Source organism: Populus nigra, chromosome 13 (assembly GCF_951802175.1).
Source record: "Populus nigra chromosome 13, ddPopNigr1.1, whole genome shotgun sequence".
NCBI lineage: Eukaryota > Viridiplantae > Streptophyta > Magnoliopsida > Malpighiales > Salicaceae > Populus > Populus nigra.
In genome coordinates this window covers 11064619-11083763 of record NC_084864.1, presented here as the reverse complement: position 1 = coordinate 11083763, position 19145 = coordinate 11064619, and the positions used below count along the sequence as shown (strand labels likewise).

General features: G+C 30.4%; 1 protein-coding gene and 1 pseudogene across 1 annotated transcript; one reads left to right on the top strand and one right to left on the bottom strand.

Annotated features, from left to right (window-relative positions):
• The first annotated feature begins 4731 nt into the window (after window positions 1-4731).
• LOC133670961 (F-box protein At5g39250-like) lies at window positions 4732-6542 on the top strand (annotated as a pseudogene).
• Window positions 6543-12896: 6354 nt separating this feature from the next.
• On the bottom strand, window positions 12897-13755 carry LOC133670487 (expansin-A23-like). Its single transcript, XM_062090989.1, has 2 exons — window positions 13638-13755; window positions 12897-13513 (listed from the first exon to the last, which is right to left on the bottom strand). The coding sequence occupies exons 1-2, from the start codon at window positions 13753-13755 to the stop codon at window positions 12897-12899; spliced, it is 735 nt and encodes a 244-aa protein (XP_061946973.1).
• Between the last annotated feature and the right edge of the window lie 5390 nt (window positions 13756-19145).

Sequence of the window (19145 nt, the reverse complement as noted above, 5' to 3'; positions counted from 1 at the left end):
TAATACTAGCGTTTTACTTGTCAACCTAAATACTATAGATGATATTATTTTACATAATATTTAGAGATTATTTGAAAATATAATAATGGTTATTTTTTAAAGTATTTTTGTTCAAAAATACATCAAAATTAGTCTTAATTTGCCTAATAAATGATAGTTCTAGCAGACAATTAGTTTTATCTGGCCATAACCTCACTGGTTTAGGGATAAAATAATAACATAAACCCTTTAATTGTAAACCATAAATTTCCTAATTAACTGCTAGCCAGAGGCTGTATTATATTTTATGGGAGTACTGGCAAATCAAGAATTTGAAACCTGTGCATGTGCCAATACAGATAGGCAGGCTTTTCTCCTCCTAGCTCGCAAGTTGTGCCCTCTTCCCGCTTTAACTTTTCAAGCAACAGTGCGAGATTGGTGTCGTTTTCTGCTTGAAATTGCAATAAAAAGTAAAAACCGCAAAATGCATAGAAAGATATATCCCCCTAAATCAGGACCCCCAGTGTTCATATCATGTGTGGCCCATCAGCTACAAATTACTATTAAATGATCTGGACCATTGAATCTCTCCCTGATTCAGATTTCTTGGTTCCCATGCCCTACCTGCTCACCTTCTCCGTCCCTTCTCTCTCTTTTGCAATGCAAGGGGTATGGTATAGATTAGGGTTTCATGCTTAAAATGATTAGAAAAAAAGATGGTTGGATGAAGATTATAGCATTGGATAAAATTATAAATGGAGTTTTTGAAAATATTATTTTTTATGATTGGGATCTTAGACGATCTTCATTTTATATATATTTAGAGTTTTTTTTGTTTTTTTGTTAAGCAGGGGCAATTTTTACTTTATAAAATATAATTAAAAAATATATCTTATTTATTTTTTAATTAAGTGAGGATCAATTTACTTAAGCCGGCTGTGATAAAGATGACATCAATTGTTCTAAAGTAAAATTATTTAGTTATTTTATGCCAGTACAAAGTAAATTAATATGTTGTGATTTCTAATATAGATATTATTTGTGAACACGGTTAAAACAGTATTTTTTAAAAAAAATTAATTATTTTACTTAAATTTGATTTTTTTTATATTTTATAATTGTAATGCATTGATATTAAAAGTAATTTTTTAAAAAATAAAAAAAATATTATTTTAATATATTAAAAAAAACATTTTAAAGAATAACTATTAAAATTCATAAAAATTCTGTTGGATTTTAATAATTAGATAGAATATGGGTTATAGCATGAGCCAAAATTGACGGGAATTGCGTTTGACTTTCCAATATATATTTCTAAAGAATACAAGGCTCTAATAAACAATTCAAAGCACAATTTTATAAAACAAAAGAAAATGGAGAAGAAAGCTAGAGAACAAGAAGACAAACAACAAGGCAAAGAGTGGCTTCTTTGTAGTTAAACTGAAAAACCAGTGGCAATATCCAATCCCTCCATTACTTAAACCACGACCAGACTCGAGTCCCTCAAATTCTCCCCTGCTATCAAGAAATACTTTCTCCCTTCCCCCACTCTCCCCCACATACAAGCAAAGACACGACCCCATAGCTCCGACCATGAGCTCAATGCCAGCCAAGTCCAAGATCTCGCTAAAAAAGACTGCAAGAAGAAGAAGAAGACGGCCACATGCAGGTGCTTGCAAAGCTCGAAGAGGCATTTGCAATGGTGGGCTCACAAGCTCCTGCAGCAAGGTCTCGGACAAGTTAGAGGCTCTCAAGAACCTCATTCCAGCTACCAGCCACAATGGAGAGATTGTAAAACCTGACCAGTTGTTTAAAGAAACCGCTGATTATATTCTCCTCTTGAGGACCCAAGTTGTTTTATTGCAGGGTTTGGTTGAATTTTACGGATCCAGTACTCCTGAAAGAGAGAATAACTGTGTGTTATAGTAGTATCTTTGTCTCAATATCAATGATAAAAGAAAGGATCTCATGGAGTCTTAGATTCTTAAATAGTTTCGTTTGGTTGAAGGAAATTATGAGAAAGAGAGTTTGGAAATTCTAGCTAGAGTGTAGTACTACAACCATTTGAAGCCATGTAGTAGTTAGTGGCTCTGTGTTGTTAGTTTCCAAATTCTCTTCACTTCATGTTATTGGCATAAGATTTTTTGAAATCTCATCGTTATTTATTTATTCGTGGACATCTTGTTTTGAGGTAGGTGCTTATGTTATTTGTGAAACTGAGAGAAGAACCCTGATTATTTTGCTTTGGGATTTGATATTTTCTAGGAAATACTCTTTTTTTTGGGTTGTAGAGCAAGATTTTCCCTACTTGTTGCAGAATATACGTCCAAAAATATTGGCCTTCTTTCATGTTTCAGCAAGCTTGGATGTGATTTGAAAGTGCTCAAAGTTTTGCATCGGACCCTATTAGTATCTCTCTCTCCCTCTCACGCAAAAAGAGACACATTTGCTATTCTCCTTGAAGGAATTGGCGTAGATTGAGGGGCTGCTGGCATTTTGACAGCAAAATTCAGTATGTATAAAGTATGGAGGTGGGATGCATGGCCACAGTCATTCACCTTTGCACTGCAAAAAATGGGTGCATTCTGATATTTGACATCATATCTCAGTGAGATGGCCAGCTTTGCCTTTGTATCATGGTGTTGCGCACACACACACTGGCATACTGTGATTGCGACTAGTTACTCAGCTTGCCATGGGAAACCCATGTGCAAAAGCCAAATTCTATGGGGCCTTTTGCCTTCTTTATTTATTTATTTATTTATTTATTTATTTATTTGTATTTGTAGTTAGAAATCTAATTAAAAAGAGAAGAAAACTACAAAGAGTTTGATCATTCATGTTCTAAGTTTTCCTTAGCCACCCAATTCAATCTGTTAATTACCAGGACTCCTAAAATTCAATCCCCTGAATCATCTTGTGACTTCAGACATGTTTGTTTCTTATTCGTGTTCTCTTTCAAGCCCTGTAAGGATAGCAGAAGTGGAAAATTATCTCCATGGTTTAGTAATTTGTAGAAATGGATCTCATCTATTTGTAGAAATTTTATTATTTTTTAATATTTTTAATCTAATTACCATATTTCCTAAACCTACTGTAATTTTCTAATGAAAGTTCAAGTCTGTCGCCAATTCCATTGCCATTTCCTAAACCTACTGTAGTTTTCCAAAAAAATTCTACGTCCATCGCCATTCTACTAACACTACACGATTATAGCACAAGACATATTACACTCTAGAGTGCTTTTTTGTTTTGATCAGCATTGAACTTTATTTATTCTCGGTTTAATCCTTATAAATTATGTTGACAGCATTTTAAGTGTTAGGATTTTATACTCTTTACATGCTCTGGCATACACAAAATGTATTACAAATTCCTAAATTAAATCATTTTTATAAAAAATAATTTAAGGTTATAATTAAAAAAAAATGAATGAACAAGGACAAAATAAAAACAAACAAATAAAGCCTTTATCATTTTCACACATAAAACTTCATTTTGGCCTTTAAAGTTTACATTTACGCATTGTTAGGTACCTATTATTTTAGAATTTTATATTTTGATACATAACTTGATTTTTATTACATTTTAGCTTCTTGATATTGAGAAATGAGAAAGAAAGTTGTCGAAGAAAGAAAAAAAAAAAAGTTTCCGAGATGCCAAAATCCTAATCCTAGTCATTAAAAACAATTATTTAGATGTCTATAAATTTTTATTTAAGAGAGAAACTCAATGAGTTGATTTCTACCTTTAATGATGTTAAAGAAAGTATATTGGAGCTCAAAAACATTTTTTATTTATTTTTTAGATAATTATAATGTATTTTAATATTATAAATGAGTTTTTGGAGTTATATATGATGTTTCTTTCATGTTTTTGGATTAAAAAAGAGTTGAGATTTAAGTTTTTTAGGTACAGAAACTATAAGTCTGATTTTTTATTCATTAGAGTCATCTCTAATAACTAGAAAATATTATAAATAAACAACACATCATCTGTCAAGAATGACAACACATTATCTCTTTAATTTTAAAAAACAAAGGTTAATAACATGTTATTTTAAAAAAAAAAAACCCAAACATACAGGTTTAGCTTTTCAGTCAAGCAAAGGTGTACTTGAGTTTTGAATTGTGGGCTAGGGCCGTGAGCCTATTCTTTCGAGCTATGCACTCCTAGGTTTTTTTTTATAATGGTCTTCAATTTTTTTTTATTTGATTGTTTTTACATTTTATAATAAATATTCTTTAGATAAATTTATTAAAATAATATTTAAATAATTATTCAATAATGCCATTGTTTTCACATACTATTAACATTTTTTATAGTAATATTAACTATTAATTTCAGAGTCATTATATATCAACTTATATACATAATTTTTCAAAATTGTACTCAAGAATATTCAATTCAAATAAAATATTTTTATTTTTATTTTAAGTATTTTATATAATTTTTAAAAAATTTCACATTCAAATCAAAATTATCAATTCATTGTTTTTTATTAAATAAAACTTACATTTCAGATTATAATAAGTTTTATTTAAAAAACAATAATTTTGATTAAAAAAATATGTTTTGTAAAAAAAAATATACATGAATAAGAGAAAGGCATTGTTGAGATACACATATCCTTTATTTAACAAAACTTTAAGGACAATATATCCTTGATTTAATTATATTTTTATTTCATCCTGGATTTAATTAATTAATTACGTACTCCCTCATCAAAGTTATATCACTCCACAGATTTATCATCATTCATCTCTCCGTGTTTTGGACCCAAAGCCAAGGCCTCTCATTTGAAAACTCCACAAGCTCAAATCAAGCGTGTTTTTATCAATTGACAAAATTACTAAGTACCCGTTTTCTTTTCTCATCTCTCTCTCTCTCTCTCTCCTTCCTTTCTCTCTCCTTTCATTTTCGATCTCAATTTTGCAATCTTCACAATCCAGGTTTTTCTCTCTTTATTTATGTTCTTGTGAATGTAATAAATTTGATGGGATATGCTACTGATTCATTAATGGGTTTATGATTTTTGGGTTTTTGGAATCCATGTCTTGATCTTTTTAATTGGGTTTTTGTAATTTTGGTTGTTGTTTAATAGCATTTTTTGAGGGATTCATTTGATTTTGTTGTTTTTAGGTGCAGAAAATAGTGGGGTTATGCATAGCCATGAGGGTAAATTACACATTTTTGGGGTCAATTTATAGAGTATTTGTTATATCTGAATTGGGTTTTGTTTTTGAGTTTTAGAGCAGCAAAGGGTCAATGATTGGATAGAAATTCTTTGTATGATGTATTTTGAGAAACTATGCTAAGTTCCGATGTTGGTTATGAGTATTATGACTGTATCAAATGGACTAGTTGTTATTTCTAGTGATTGAGGAGTTGAGAGTGGGGAGAACCTAAATTAGTGGTGTAAAGTGTTTGTTTTTGGATATGGAATTTGAGTTTGAGATAAGTTTTTTTTTTGTGTATTATTTGTGCTGCAATTTTGGTGTTCTATGGTATATGCAACAATGTGATTGTTTCTGTGTGATTTTTTCTCAGATAAATCTTCCAGGCATTGAAATGCTCCAATTGAGTGCTGAAGCATATCTTCTTTGAATTGTGCCTTCCCTGCTGAAAATGTCATATGTAGAAATTCTGAAGGCTGTTTTCCCTTTACTGGAGGGTGCAGATCTGGCTTCATGCGTGGCAGTGTGTAAACAGTGGAGAGATATAGCGCAAGATGATTACTTATGGAAATGTCTTTGTGCCAAGAGATGGCCTTCCACTTGCAAGAGGCCAAACCCTCCAACTGTCACATACTACAAGCTATACCAGACCTTTTATAAGCACCGGCGTCAACAAACCCTGCTTCCTCCAAGACTTTCCTTTGACAATTTGGAATTCTTCATCGACATCTGGACCGGAGATAAATTGATCTTCTCTGAGGTGGTCTCAGGCCCTGTTTTGCAAACTGGAATCAAATGCCCACCTCCTGGAATTTGTGATAGGCTTGGATTTCATCTTGAAGGCCCCGATTATAAGATGATTGTACCCTGTTGAACCAAGGTTCAAAGCCCCCTTAGGCGAGACTGTAAGCGTTTCAGTGCTTGTGGGGCGGAAGGATAACAATAAGGTTGCTTGCATAATCAATAAATCTGTCTTTGATTATATTGATCGGACAGCCTATAGGGCCATGGCGTTTGATTATCTTGGTTTCTCACCAGCACATCCTTTTGTACCAGGAATCCGGGCTTGGATTTCTTTGCTATTCGTGGATGATAAAAATGACAGTGTTATTGATGTCTTTGGGATTGAAATAGATTTTTGTGATGCTGCAAAATCCAGGGATGAGGTTTTGTGGCTGCTTGACATACTTGACTGGAAGTGAAATCCATCAGCTGAGCAAAGAGAAGAACTGATGAGCTCATCGAGAATGTTTGATATCCAAGTTCCTATAGTAGTAGTACGGTCGGATTTATAGCATTTCATTTAATGTTTAAATTTGTACATACTTTACATTGGTTGTCTGACTTGTTTCAATAAATATGAAATCTTTGTGATGAATTTCTAAATTTCTGTGGCTATATCTATTCACCGGCTTGGAATGGGATCGCCTGCACCGTTTCTTTTATGTATCTCAACTCGGTATAAAACATTAAATAATCTATGGATAATATGGTGTTGTTATCCTTGACCTTGAGTTTTATTTATAGCTTTCCCCCTTTTCTGTGTTGAGATGCGTAAATGAAGCATTTGCTCTATGTTTTTGTATGTGATGTAGCCGTATCTTTTGTTTTACCTATTCTAGAAGCCATTTATACCACTTTTTTCAGCATAAGTTGAAAGAGAACGGCAGAGCAGCTTGTGCATTTTCAGTTGGCAAATTCTTCAGTCCTCCACATTATGTCCCATTGACAAATCTATCTTGTTTATGGAGGTGAGTACCCAGGACCATGCCCCATTGGTAGTGCTATTAGTCAACCTCCAACCTGTTGAGAGAACCACCATAAATTCACTTGCATGATAAATTTCCTGACCTCAGCAACCTGCAGGCGGTAAAGTTACAGAAAAACTTGTCTGCAGAGCCTTGAATCTGGTATCATCGGATTTCTGGCTTTAGTTTTAGCTTTTACATTACAATCACATGAGCCAATCATTTAGTCAAATTCTATACCTTCGCTTTTGGAATTTTCAATGAAGTCACAATAAATAATGGTGAGAAAAACATTTTCATGTTAGAGACTACAGACCTTCCCACAATGTGATTGTTGTTTTAAGTACATCGAACAGACTCGAATACAAACTTTTATTTTTAATTTTATTGTTTTTGTTATTTTCCACGAGATTTTCAATAATTTGCACGTCACTCAACAACTTCAAAGTTGCCTTAATTTCTGCTAGGCAATTTAAATGGTACTTAACATTCATTGTATCATGACGCTTTAACTCTTTAATTAGACCATGCAATTGTTGAACACCCATCATCTAAGTGTTAATTCAAATTCTTTAAAGCCACATTATTCATATAACTTTACAATGTAAACAATTTGTAATCACACTTGCTTGAAAATTTGTTGTTTAGGCCGAGATTTCAAGATTCATTGTACCTTAAACATTTTTTTTAAATTTGACATCCCAATTTCATAACCCTTCAAAATATTTTAATAAAATCCCCGTGATAATGCATCTTGAAAACTTATATAATCTCCGTATCATAAGATTGAATCTTTGATATTGTGTTGGGTGCCAAGAAAAATAATTTAATATTTTTCAAACCTTCAATAGTTTTTTAATGAGTGAGACAATTGGCAAAAAAAGTCATTAAAAAACTATTACCATGAGCCTTATATATATATAGGGTAAAGATACTGTGATGATCTCTTAATACTGGACTCATTTGTAAGTTAAGTTTTTCTAACACCTACAGCAAAAACATTTAGGAGCAATTTAGAATGTAAATGGTGTACTCATACAATATTTTATGCATTTCATCCATTATTTTGATTTCTTTACATATTTGAGATCAAAAGAAATTATGTTTAATTTTATTATTTGTCATATTGTATGTTCTTTTTATAGATGTTTTGCTTGATTTAATATTCATAAAATATATTAATTAAATATACATTGAATGTGATTTTAGTTTGTTGCAAAAGATGATAGATCCATAAACTTGAGGTAATTAAATAATGTCTTAGTGGATATCTCGATATATATATATATATATATATATATATATATATATATATATATATATATATATATATAGAAAGTAGAAGTCATCATCAAGTTTTACGGCAACTAGAAACCCTAACTGGTCTTCAAAGATTTTAGATAAGGAATTAATTATTCTAAAGAAAAAATGGAGATCACCCTAAAATATCATACCTAAATTAAGTTACTTCGTATTTGTTTTTAATGACAAAATATACATATCGTGCTTACATGTTGAGAATTCTTTTTAAACTGGTATATGTGATTTTATTATTGTAGGTAAAGGATTTCTAAGACTTAAGATAGTAATTTGGGATCCAGGTTCGATAACAGGTTTAATCCTCACTTTTAAAGTATGAGCTTTAGATATAAAAAAATAGTAAATGATAAAGTAGGCTTCAGTCTGTCTTTTTACTTAAGTTCTAAAATAGATCTAAAAATCACCCCTCGATCAATGGGCCTTTATAGAATCGCGTTGATCCATCCCAAGTTTTACAGCACATCAAGGAAAGATATTCCAACTCCTAAAAAATGTGTAAAAAATAACATAAAGAACGAAATATATTTTAATTTTTCTATTTTTGAATAACAAAGAATTGTATATTAAAAGATTATATTGCCCTCTTTTCAACATCCTTGAACAACGTTCAAGTGTGTCATTATCCTAAAATGGCTTTATGAATAACAAAAACAATTATTACACGATAAAATCATGAAAAACAAAAATAAATATATGATATTTTTAAAAAATTATTTTGACTGATAAAATCAAATCACACACCTAACAAATTTTCATCCACGTGTCAACATTTTTAAACAACACCTAATAATGGTTCATTTATCCTATGTTGACTTTATGAATAACAAGAACAATTATCACATAACATAATGAATTAATTTCATATACACAAAACCCATACACGTAATATCCATATAATTCAAATATCACAATTCACAATAATTAATGTCATGTTAATACTTGTAAAATATGAAAAGAAATTTATTCCGATTCAAAATTGATCTTTGAGAGATATGCGGCCTTAAACTACTGGAAATTAGCGAGGATGGTGTTGGTGTGTGCACCTCACGTGCTAGAAGTGACAAATGCATGGAGGTGTTCAATAGACAGGGTGCATGTGTTGCACGTGCCTCTTTAAATCCTGCAAGAAAAGAAAAAAAAACAAATTGGTTTAGAAGTTAGATCTTTGGGTGTGGTAATGATTGTTATTTATGGCTTATTGTTGTGAGTTTTGAGGGATTTATGGAGGAAAAGTGTCAATTTATAAAAGTTGTATCGGGTGATGTTAATGGATTTATTAATCGAAAATGATGGGTGATATTGTTTTTTTGAGCTGTCAATCTAATGATGGTGGTGTGGTTTTCAAGTGGTTATTAGAAAAGACTACGATGACTAATTGGAGAGAACAAAAATGTTATTTTGTCTAGTTTAGTTTATCATAAAGCAATTTTTAGGCTGTCACACGGCTATTGGTTCAGTTGTAAGCTTAGGACTATGGAAGCTTAAGAATATAGTGTTGGATGGAATGATAGAGGTGGTTTTGATTGGATATAATGGTATGGATTGTTACTGATTTGGATTAAAGAGGAGAGATAAGATATTGGTAGTTGTTATTATGTTGGGTATACTGGTGAAAAGGTTGTTGTTGTTGTTGATATGGAGAAAATGTGAGGGTTGTTATGGTGGTAACCAACAATGTCTTCTTGTTTGGTGGTAGCTATGGTCGAGGCTATGGTGAGCGATTGAAGTCTATTACAGTAGTAGTGGGAAAGGGTGAAAAACATGAAAAAGATAATGGCTAGGTTTTTTTTTTTTTGTTAATCGCATTATTTCTTTTTTCTTTATCGTTTTTTTATGTGTGTTTTTTTTCTGTTAGGCTTTTCTTTTTTTCTCCTTTATTGATATTATACTATTCCTATCACAACAGGAAAAAAAACACAATATTAGATCTTCATAGTATTTTCTTCTTAAATCAGGATCTCTTTACAATTTTTTTAAATCTTTTTTTATTCTCTTATTTATTTATTTTTTTCTCATATGTATGATCCTACCTTATAACATTTTATCATCCATCATCTTGGTCTCCTTTTCCTTATTTTTTTTCATCATTTCACACCCCTATCTTTTTTATTTTCTTTTTTTTTTATTTTTTCATCATATACTTTTTTAGAGCTTATATAATGTCAAAAAGCATGAAATGGCATTAAAAAACCTTTTTTTAGGAGATTTTTATATTTTTAAAATATATTGAAAAACAAGGGGTCAAGAATAAGATGTCAATTGTCTTTTCTTTGCAATACAAATGGTATAAAGACATTGAAAAATTTATTTTTCTTTGACTTTGTATAATACGTTTATAAATAACAACTAAAAAATACTAAAAAAAAAGAATCAATTGAAAAATACTTAAATATGCCAACTCAATTTGAGAGGTTACCAACCTTGACTAAAAAATTAAATGACAAGAAAATTATATAGGCCAACTCAAAAAGTGACCAACCTCAATATAAAATCTAGTTGGGTTAAATCAAGAGGCAACAACTTCAACAAGAAAATTAAATGAGTCAACTCAAGAGTGACCAACATTAATAGGAAACTTAAATGGATTAAATTGAGAGGTGACTAACCTTAACATCAGATTAAATAATAAAAAAACTTAAATGGATTAACTCGAGAGGCAACCAGCCTTAATAGAAAACTCAAATGGATCAAATCAAAAGGTGATCAATCTCAACATGAAATCTAAATAAATCAAATCGAGAGGTAATAAAATGGATCAAATCAAAAAGTAATCAACCTTAATATAGAAATAAAATGTTACCTTGATTGTAGAGTTTAGATATGACCAAAAATTTTTGATTATAGGACCTAAAATTCTTGATGGAAGAGCTAGAAACATCCTCATGGAAGGGTTTGAAACGTCTTGACATAAAGGCTTGAAATGTCTTAATGGAAAGGTTTGAACTTCCTGATTACAAGGTTTGGACTTCGTGGTGATATGGCTTGAAATTCCTTATTGCATGGCCTGGACTTCTTTATTATAGATCTTGGATTTTTTTATGGTAAGACTTAATTTTTCTAATTACAGGGCTCAAACTTCCTAATGGAAGGGGATGAACTTCCTGACTGCATGGTTTGAACTTGAAATTTCTTGATGGTATAAGGTTGAAACTTAAGGCTTGAACTTAAAACTTCCTAATGGCAAGGCTAAAGCTTCCTAATGACATTGCTTGGACTTCTTGATTGCAGGGCTTGGACTTCCTGCTGACAAGGCTTAAGATTCCTGATTACAAAGCTAACACTTCATGATGACAGAGCTTGAACTTCCCGCGTGCAATTGTAAGAGGTTGAAATTTCTAATTGTAGGACTGGAATTTCTTGATAACATGGCTTGAACTTCCTGATTATAGGTGAAAGGGGTTGTAATTCCTAATTGCAGTGCTAGAATTTCATGATTGCAAGGGATGAACTTCCTGATTGCAGGGTTTGAACTTGAAACTTTCTAATAACAAGGTCGAAACTTTCTAATGACCATGCTTGAACTTCCTGATTGTAAAGGTAAGACTTCCTTGTGACAAGATTTGAGATTCCTAATTACAAGGCTAAAACTTCTTGATAATAAGGCTTGAACTTTCTAATTATAGTTGTAAGGGTTTAAAATTTATAATTGCAGAGTTAAAGTTTCTGGATGACAGAGCTTGAACTTCCTTATTGATTGCAGAGTTTGGACTACCTAGCCATATAGCTTGAATTTCCTGGTTATAGAGCTTGAAATTCATTGGTGCAAGGTTTGGACTAGAAACTTTTTTTATGGCACGGCTGAAACTCCATGATTATAAGGCTTGAACAAGCTTAAATCAAGCATGTTTTTACTTATTTACAAAATTACTAGGCATTTTTTTTCCTCATCTCTCTCTCCTTTCCTTTTTCCATCTCAATTTTGCAATCTTCACAATCCAGGTTTTTCTCTCTGTATTTATGTTCTTGTGAATGTAACAAATATTTGATGGGATATGTGATTGATTTATTAATGGGCTTATGATTTTTGGGTTTTTTTAATCTCTATCTTATCTTTTGAATTGGGTTTTTGTAATTTTAGTGGTTGTTCAATAGCATTTTATGGGGGATCCATGTGATTATTGTTTTTTTTACAAAAAGATGTGGGGTTATGCATTGCTATGAGGGTTTTGTTTTTGAGTTTTAGAGCAGCAAAGGGTCAATGATTGGATAACAATTGTATGATATATTTTGAGAAACTTTGCTAAGTTCTGATGCTGGATAGCAAATCTGTTGAGAGAACCACCACAGGTTCATTTACATGATAAATCTCCTAACCTCAGCAACCTGCAGGCCGTAAAGTTGCAAAAAACTTGTCTGTAGAGCCTCAAGTCTGGTATCATCGGATTCCAGGCTTCAGTTTTAGCTTTTGCATTACAATCACATGAAGCAATCATTTAGTCAAGTGAGGATTTTGTTTTAAGAAAGATAATATTATTGCTTGGGAATGTTGCAACGCATATAATGGCATCAAATTAACAATATATTGGTTCCCAAAACGTTAATTCTAACTCTAACATTGTTCATATCCCAAGCTGGCACGAAGGCGCGCGCAATCATCTGCAGACGTAGAAGTTATGCTAATAGCCTATATATGCAAAACGAAGCATTCAATAAAACATCAAGAACCTATCCTCTAAAAGTTTATTTTCCCATCGTAAGCTTGTCCAAAACTCCAGTCAGCACCGGCAACATCATTAAAGTATAATCTCTTGTAGTCACTTGTAGTAACTAGGAATGACAAGCTTTGTCCAACGAGATCAGTCCCGGTCTGCCAGTTTTGTCCCCAGTTTCTTGACATCTGTATCCAACGAGTTTGTGAGCCCTTAATCCTGACATTAATAACTTCACCAGCCCCTGCAACATTGCGCACTAACACAAGCATCCAATAGGGATTGCCATGAATGTCAAACTTAACCCCTCCTTCCTTGGAACACAAGATTCTGCGATACTTAACAGGGACAATCCCTGCTCTATATTCTGCGATCGTTAGAAACATGGGCATCGATAGATCAAAATGTTGTTGTGGTGGGTTGCACCAAGCATTGGGAGCTCCGTAATTGGGAGGGCATAAATTGGTTGCTGTGATTTTGATGGTGCCAGCATGGTTTTTGCACCATTGTGGATCATTCACACACTTGAGTTCAAAGCAAGCACCACAGGTTTGTCCATTGTTGAAGAGTGATGTGCTTAAGGCTGCTGTTTGAAGTCCATACCCTTGTTTGAAGAGATCGCCATAGCCACAAGCTCCCACTGCCAATATATAATCAACACATTAGGAAATCAATATACATATCTGTTGTTTTCACCAGCAGAAAACCACATAAAATGAATAAATAATACTTGATATGAAAGAAATACACACACACACACGTACTCATTGTCTGTCCTCCTTTTATGTCCCCATAAAAAGTTGCATGTGCATCATGCCATGAACTGTCTATTTTTTCACCAAAGCTAATTTGGTCACTCCTAGCCACTCCTAGAAATGCCATTAACACTAAACAAGCAAAGGAGTTCTTGAAACTAGCCATGATTTAGAGAAAGAGATATTGAAGAAAAATGCTAAAGTTTGATTGTGTATGATTGCTTGACTTCATATTTATACATATAGCCATCAATTAAACACCGAATAGGAAACATAATTAATGGGGTTTGATTTTATATTATCAATCCATAAGATTTTCATGGATCATAGTCTTGGGGTAACCTAAAACAATTACTTGCCTTCTTTAGCTCACCATGAATCAACCAATACATCTTATTTAGCAACATAATCAACTTTAAAACAAATGAATATTAATTATAGTTATTAAAATGAAATATCTTCTTATTAAGAGGTAAGAAAAAAAAATATTCTGTTTCATAACATGACTTAATAGGAAGATATGTCCTTCCATTGTTGGTGCATTATTCATCTAATAAACATCATTCGTTTGCGTAATCTGTAAAAATATTAAATCCAGTAGTTTAAATGTGAATCGGGAAAATCCAAACATTAATTCGTTTGCTAAGGAAGTTTCATATTGTTTTAATAAGGACTAATTGCTTATGAAATTAAAGATTTCAGTTGCCTCCACAATCATTAATTGCAAAAGCAACGATGAATCTTCAGGGGGGAAAAAAGGAAAAAGTGTATTCTATGCGTTAATTAAGATAATGCCAAAAAATAAAGTTACTTAAAATGCTTTATACAAATTAATTATGTTTAGAGTTTTAATACACTGCCTCTCGTCCAAGAGAATCAACAGCTTCCTTAATTGCCCGTCTTGTTATTTTCCTAGTCTGACGATTGGCTCCTCCGATTATAGTTTTCTAGTCTAAGATTTGGGTTTCGAGTTTTAATCTAGTTATTGGGTTATTCGGGTTAAATTTTTTTAAATCAAAAAAATATCATTTTAGTAAAAAAATTAAAAGTTAACGGGTTGTAACTGAATTTTTAATCAGGTCTTGCCGAATCAACCTGCCACGTCACACCGGGTTTTTCTTTCCTCTATTTTTTTTTAATCCAACCCGGTTTCAACTCTAAATTGACTCGCCAAGCCGAGTTTTAAAACTACACCTTCAATGTTCAACTAACCGTTGAATAGAGTCCATCGTATTATCTTCTTGACAATATAATTATTTTCAAATTAGCTTTGTGTATTAATAATCTTAATAATACACTTTCCCTACCAGCTCGATGTATTGACAACAAAAAAGAAAAGAAGAATAAAACTTCTGTGACCACTATTTCAACATCTATTATATTACTAGAATATTATATAATTTGTTAGTTTATTAATTCATTTAATTGGTAGTCAAAAAAATAATTTCCATGTTTGAGTCCACCAAATTTTCTATTTTTAGGAGTTAAAGTCAAGTTTCCCTATGAGTTTTCAACTTTCTTTTAAAATATATATCATAAAATAAAACATGAAAATAAGCTTAGGAATAAATTTAGAAAATAAATATAAGAAAAAATATAAAGTAAAGGTAACATTTTATTTAAAATGATAAAGTAAAAGTGACCCCTAAACACAACTATATATATTTAATAAATATTGTACAAAAACTATATTTTAAAAATAAAATAGATGTAAACCCTCCTCTTAATCTTAAACACAAATCTAGTCTTAAAACATAGTTTTAACTTTTAACCACCAAAGATCCAATTTTATAGTTTTTAGATTTAAAATTTCAAATATATAATTCTCTCAAATCCCCTAATCTCTCACAATAATAGTGATATATAACTCTCTCGAATCTCCTAATCTCTCACAATAATGGTGTTATTTGGCCAATTTAATGATTGGATTTTGTATGTTCAAATTTTATTTTTATTTTCCGTTATCATCCCCTCTCTCTTCTCTTAATATTTTTCCATTTCTTATGATTTTGTATTTTGTATTTTATATTTTTGAATATTCAATTTCACGATGCAAATTAATTCTTGTAAAATCAATGTCTAAGATCTAAAAATAATATAAGAAATTGAAATTATGAATTTTGAGTTTTCACGTTGTATCTATCATCTTAAAATATTATTATAAAAACATTATTCAAACTCCTTTTAGAATATTATAGAAGTGCCAAGTATTCAAATTACTAAGTATGAGAGTAAACTATTGCTATTAAAAAACCAAAAAAAAAACTAAAAAAATATTTGTGAGTATAGTAAAGGTTGCTTTTCAAAGTGTTTTTTATTTTAAAATACATAAAAATAATGTTTTTTATTTTAAAAAAATTATTTTTGATATCAACACATTAAAATGATCTAAAAATATCAAAAACATATTAATTTAAAATAAATAAATAAAAATTTAATTTTTTTCAAAAACATTTTTCAAATTACATTACCAAAAACATAAAATTACAATAACCACGAATGCAGCAAAAATATAAGATACTGCAAAAGAGGGGGGGAACTGTAGTAGACTGCTAGGGCTTGGGCTTAGTCTTGGTTTTGGATTGGACGACCAAGTTTGAGCCCGTTTTATGTGCTCTGAATGTTTAGGGCCCAAGACTGGCTAGAAAAGCTTCAGGTTTTTACTAGCCTGTTGGGCTTTCCAGACTGATTAATTCCCCGTCTTCTATTTTATATTCCATAAAGAAATTGTCATTTTAAAAGACCTCATGAAGGAATGTAAAAAACATTCATATTGATTTCAAGCATTTAATCAATCATGAAATGATAAATGTATCATATTAATTTCTGTCTCGATATATGCGTTTTGCTTATTCTTTTTATTATTATTATTAACGTGGGTGTTCAGGTCAATTTGCGCATACTTCAACTAATCTCACGGATCATGAAATTACCGACCATGTAAGCTTTCAGTGGCCTTAAAGTTTGTAATACTTGAACTGGTAAACTCTAGGAAGCAAACTTAGGATCTGATCAGTTGAGCTACACCTTTCAATGTTATTTTTGCTTATTCTTATACTGATAAGTTAAAGGACAACAATTTTTTTCTAACTTCTTGTTTTTTTAAAAAAAATCCGTTTTAAAAAAAAATTGATAATTTTTTTTATTTTTTTGATTCAAATTAATATTTTTTTGATATTTTTATATCATTTTAATGTGTTAGTGTTAAAGATAATTTTTAAAAAATAAAAAATATTATTTTAATATATTTCTAAATAAAATACACTTTAAAAAATATTTGTTATTATATTCTCAAACACCTCTAAATAGTGAATATCTCATTAGTATGAGTCTTTTTGAATTAATGAATGTGAGGATGGATGGGATTTTTTTTTAGTTGATGGTTGGATACCTAAAGAAGGATTAAAAGAACCTTGTTGTTAATAGCATATTATTAGCCCGTGAATAGTTAGAAAGAAATTGAAATAATATGTTTTTATTATGTTAATATAAGAAAAATAAAGTTCTATGTCTTTCTTTTAATTTTTTTTATTATTATTATAACGCACGTGAATAGTTGTTTATACAGTGGCCTTCACTTTAAAGTTCATGTTCTTTTGATTAAATGATTAAGATAAAAATGATCAAATACTCAAATATTAATATAAAATGTGGGAAATCGTCTTCGTTATGTGTCATGTATGATCAGAGAACCAATAAATATTATAAGTAGCCCTTGCATTATTTTCTTTTTGGAACACTTCTGATAGCTAAAGTTGAAATAAAATTATTTCAAAAAATTAATGCAAGAAATAAAAAAGTCCCATGTAAAAATATCTAGGATCATATGATAAAATAGATTTTTTTAATATCAACAAAGTTTGTCTAAATGAAAAATATAGATGTTATGAATCCTTTAGGGTAGACAATAATCAAATTGAATAATTCTAAGAATATTTGTAATGATCATGATTGAGAATTAAAAAAATATTTGGTTATATACTGATCTAATAGATTTAGTTTATTTCAACTTTCAATAATAGATTTGTTGAAAGTGGAGTTTCGAATTCTTTTTATTTCTTTTTATGAATTAATCTTGATCTCAAGACTTGTATCGTGAATTCAACAAGTTAATTTAAATTGATTTGAGTTGTTTGTTTTGATAAACCTTTTCTATTTGATTTTTTTGCTTTCATCCTTTAATACGAGTTTCTTTTATAGAATTATGCTTTGTAAATTTTTTAATTATTTTCTATTTGTTAGATTATATACCAGTCTCATTGATTTATTTATTTTTATTTTTTATTTCAACTGTCAATATTAGATCTATCAGAAATGGGACTTCATATTTTTTTTAATTTTCTTTTTATGAATTAATTTGATCTTATAACCTAGGTTGTAGGTATAACACATTAAGCTAGATTGATTCAAGTTGTTTTTTCAGCAAAAAGAGAGAAGGCCCTCTACTAGCGATAATTTTGACCACCAAAAAAGTTAAAATTGGTATTAACAAGTTACACTAGGTGATGGGAGTCTTATGGGACTTGTTTTAAGTCTCAATGTAGCCTAAAAAACTAGATCTAAGTCAAGGATGAAAAAATAAATTCGGTTTGATTTTGTGGTTCGGACCATTTTTTGGGTTCATTAGGTTGATTGGTAGGTTTATTGGTGTTTAAAGGTGTTTGTACAATGTGTTTTTATGGTTGAAATGAGTTGAAAAATAAGTTTTTTAGGTAAAAACCTGTACGTCTGATTTTTCAGCCACCATAATAGCGCTTGAAATCTAGGTTGGTAAACAACAAGTTATGCACCACAGCGGATAAGGTACTGACAATCATTTTTCTTCAAAATTATCCACCTCTTGCAAAAAACAATAATAGGCCCAGGTGTGAGGCTGAGCTTTTCCTAGTCTTGATATCTTTTTTTTTTCAATTAATACATTTTTAATGATTTTTTTAACTATTTCTTAAGTTAGCTTTTTAATTAATACCCTTTTATTTCATTTTTTAATAGTTATTACTTTTAATTATATTGGGTGTCTTTATTTTTTCATGAAGTTGATATGATTCATATATAATTATTTTTATATTTAATATACATTAAATTTATTGTTAAAAATTAGAAATATCTATTTTTATGATATTTTTAATATGTGCAACCTTATATAATAATTTTTTTATATTTTATTTAATTCAATAAATTTTATTTGTTTCTCGATTTCTATTACAAACTGATATTAATAAATAAATTCATTAAACATAACAGGGTAAATGACCTGAGTTGCACTGTTAAATATATTGATTTATATTTGTTTCTCAAATCTTGCAATTTCATTTTTATTTATCATAAATTTCTATTATTATTAAATTATCCCAATCTCATGATCTAGGACGCACGACAAACACGTAATCTTAACATATCTTATGTTCAGGTCACAGATTTTACCTATTAACCTAGCTTTGCTTAGGGCAATATTGTTTTTCAATTTTTTGTTGTTGTTACCTCATATTTTTATTGTATTATCAAATTAATCAAATT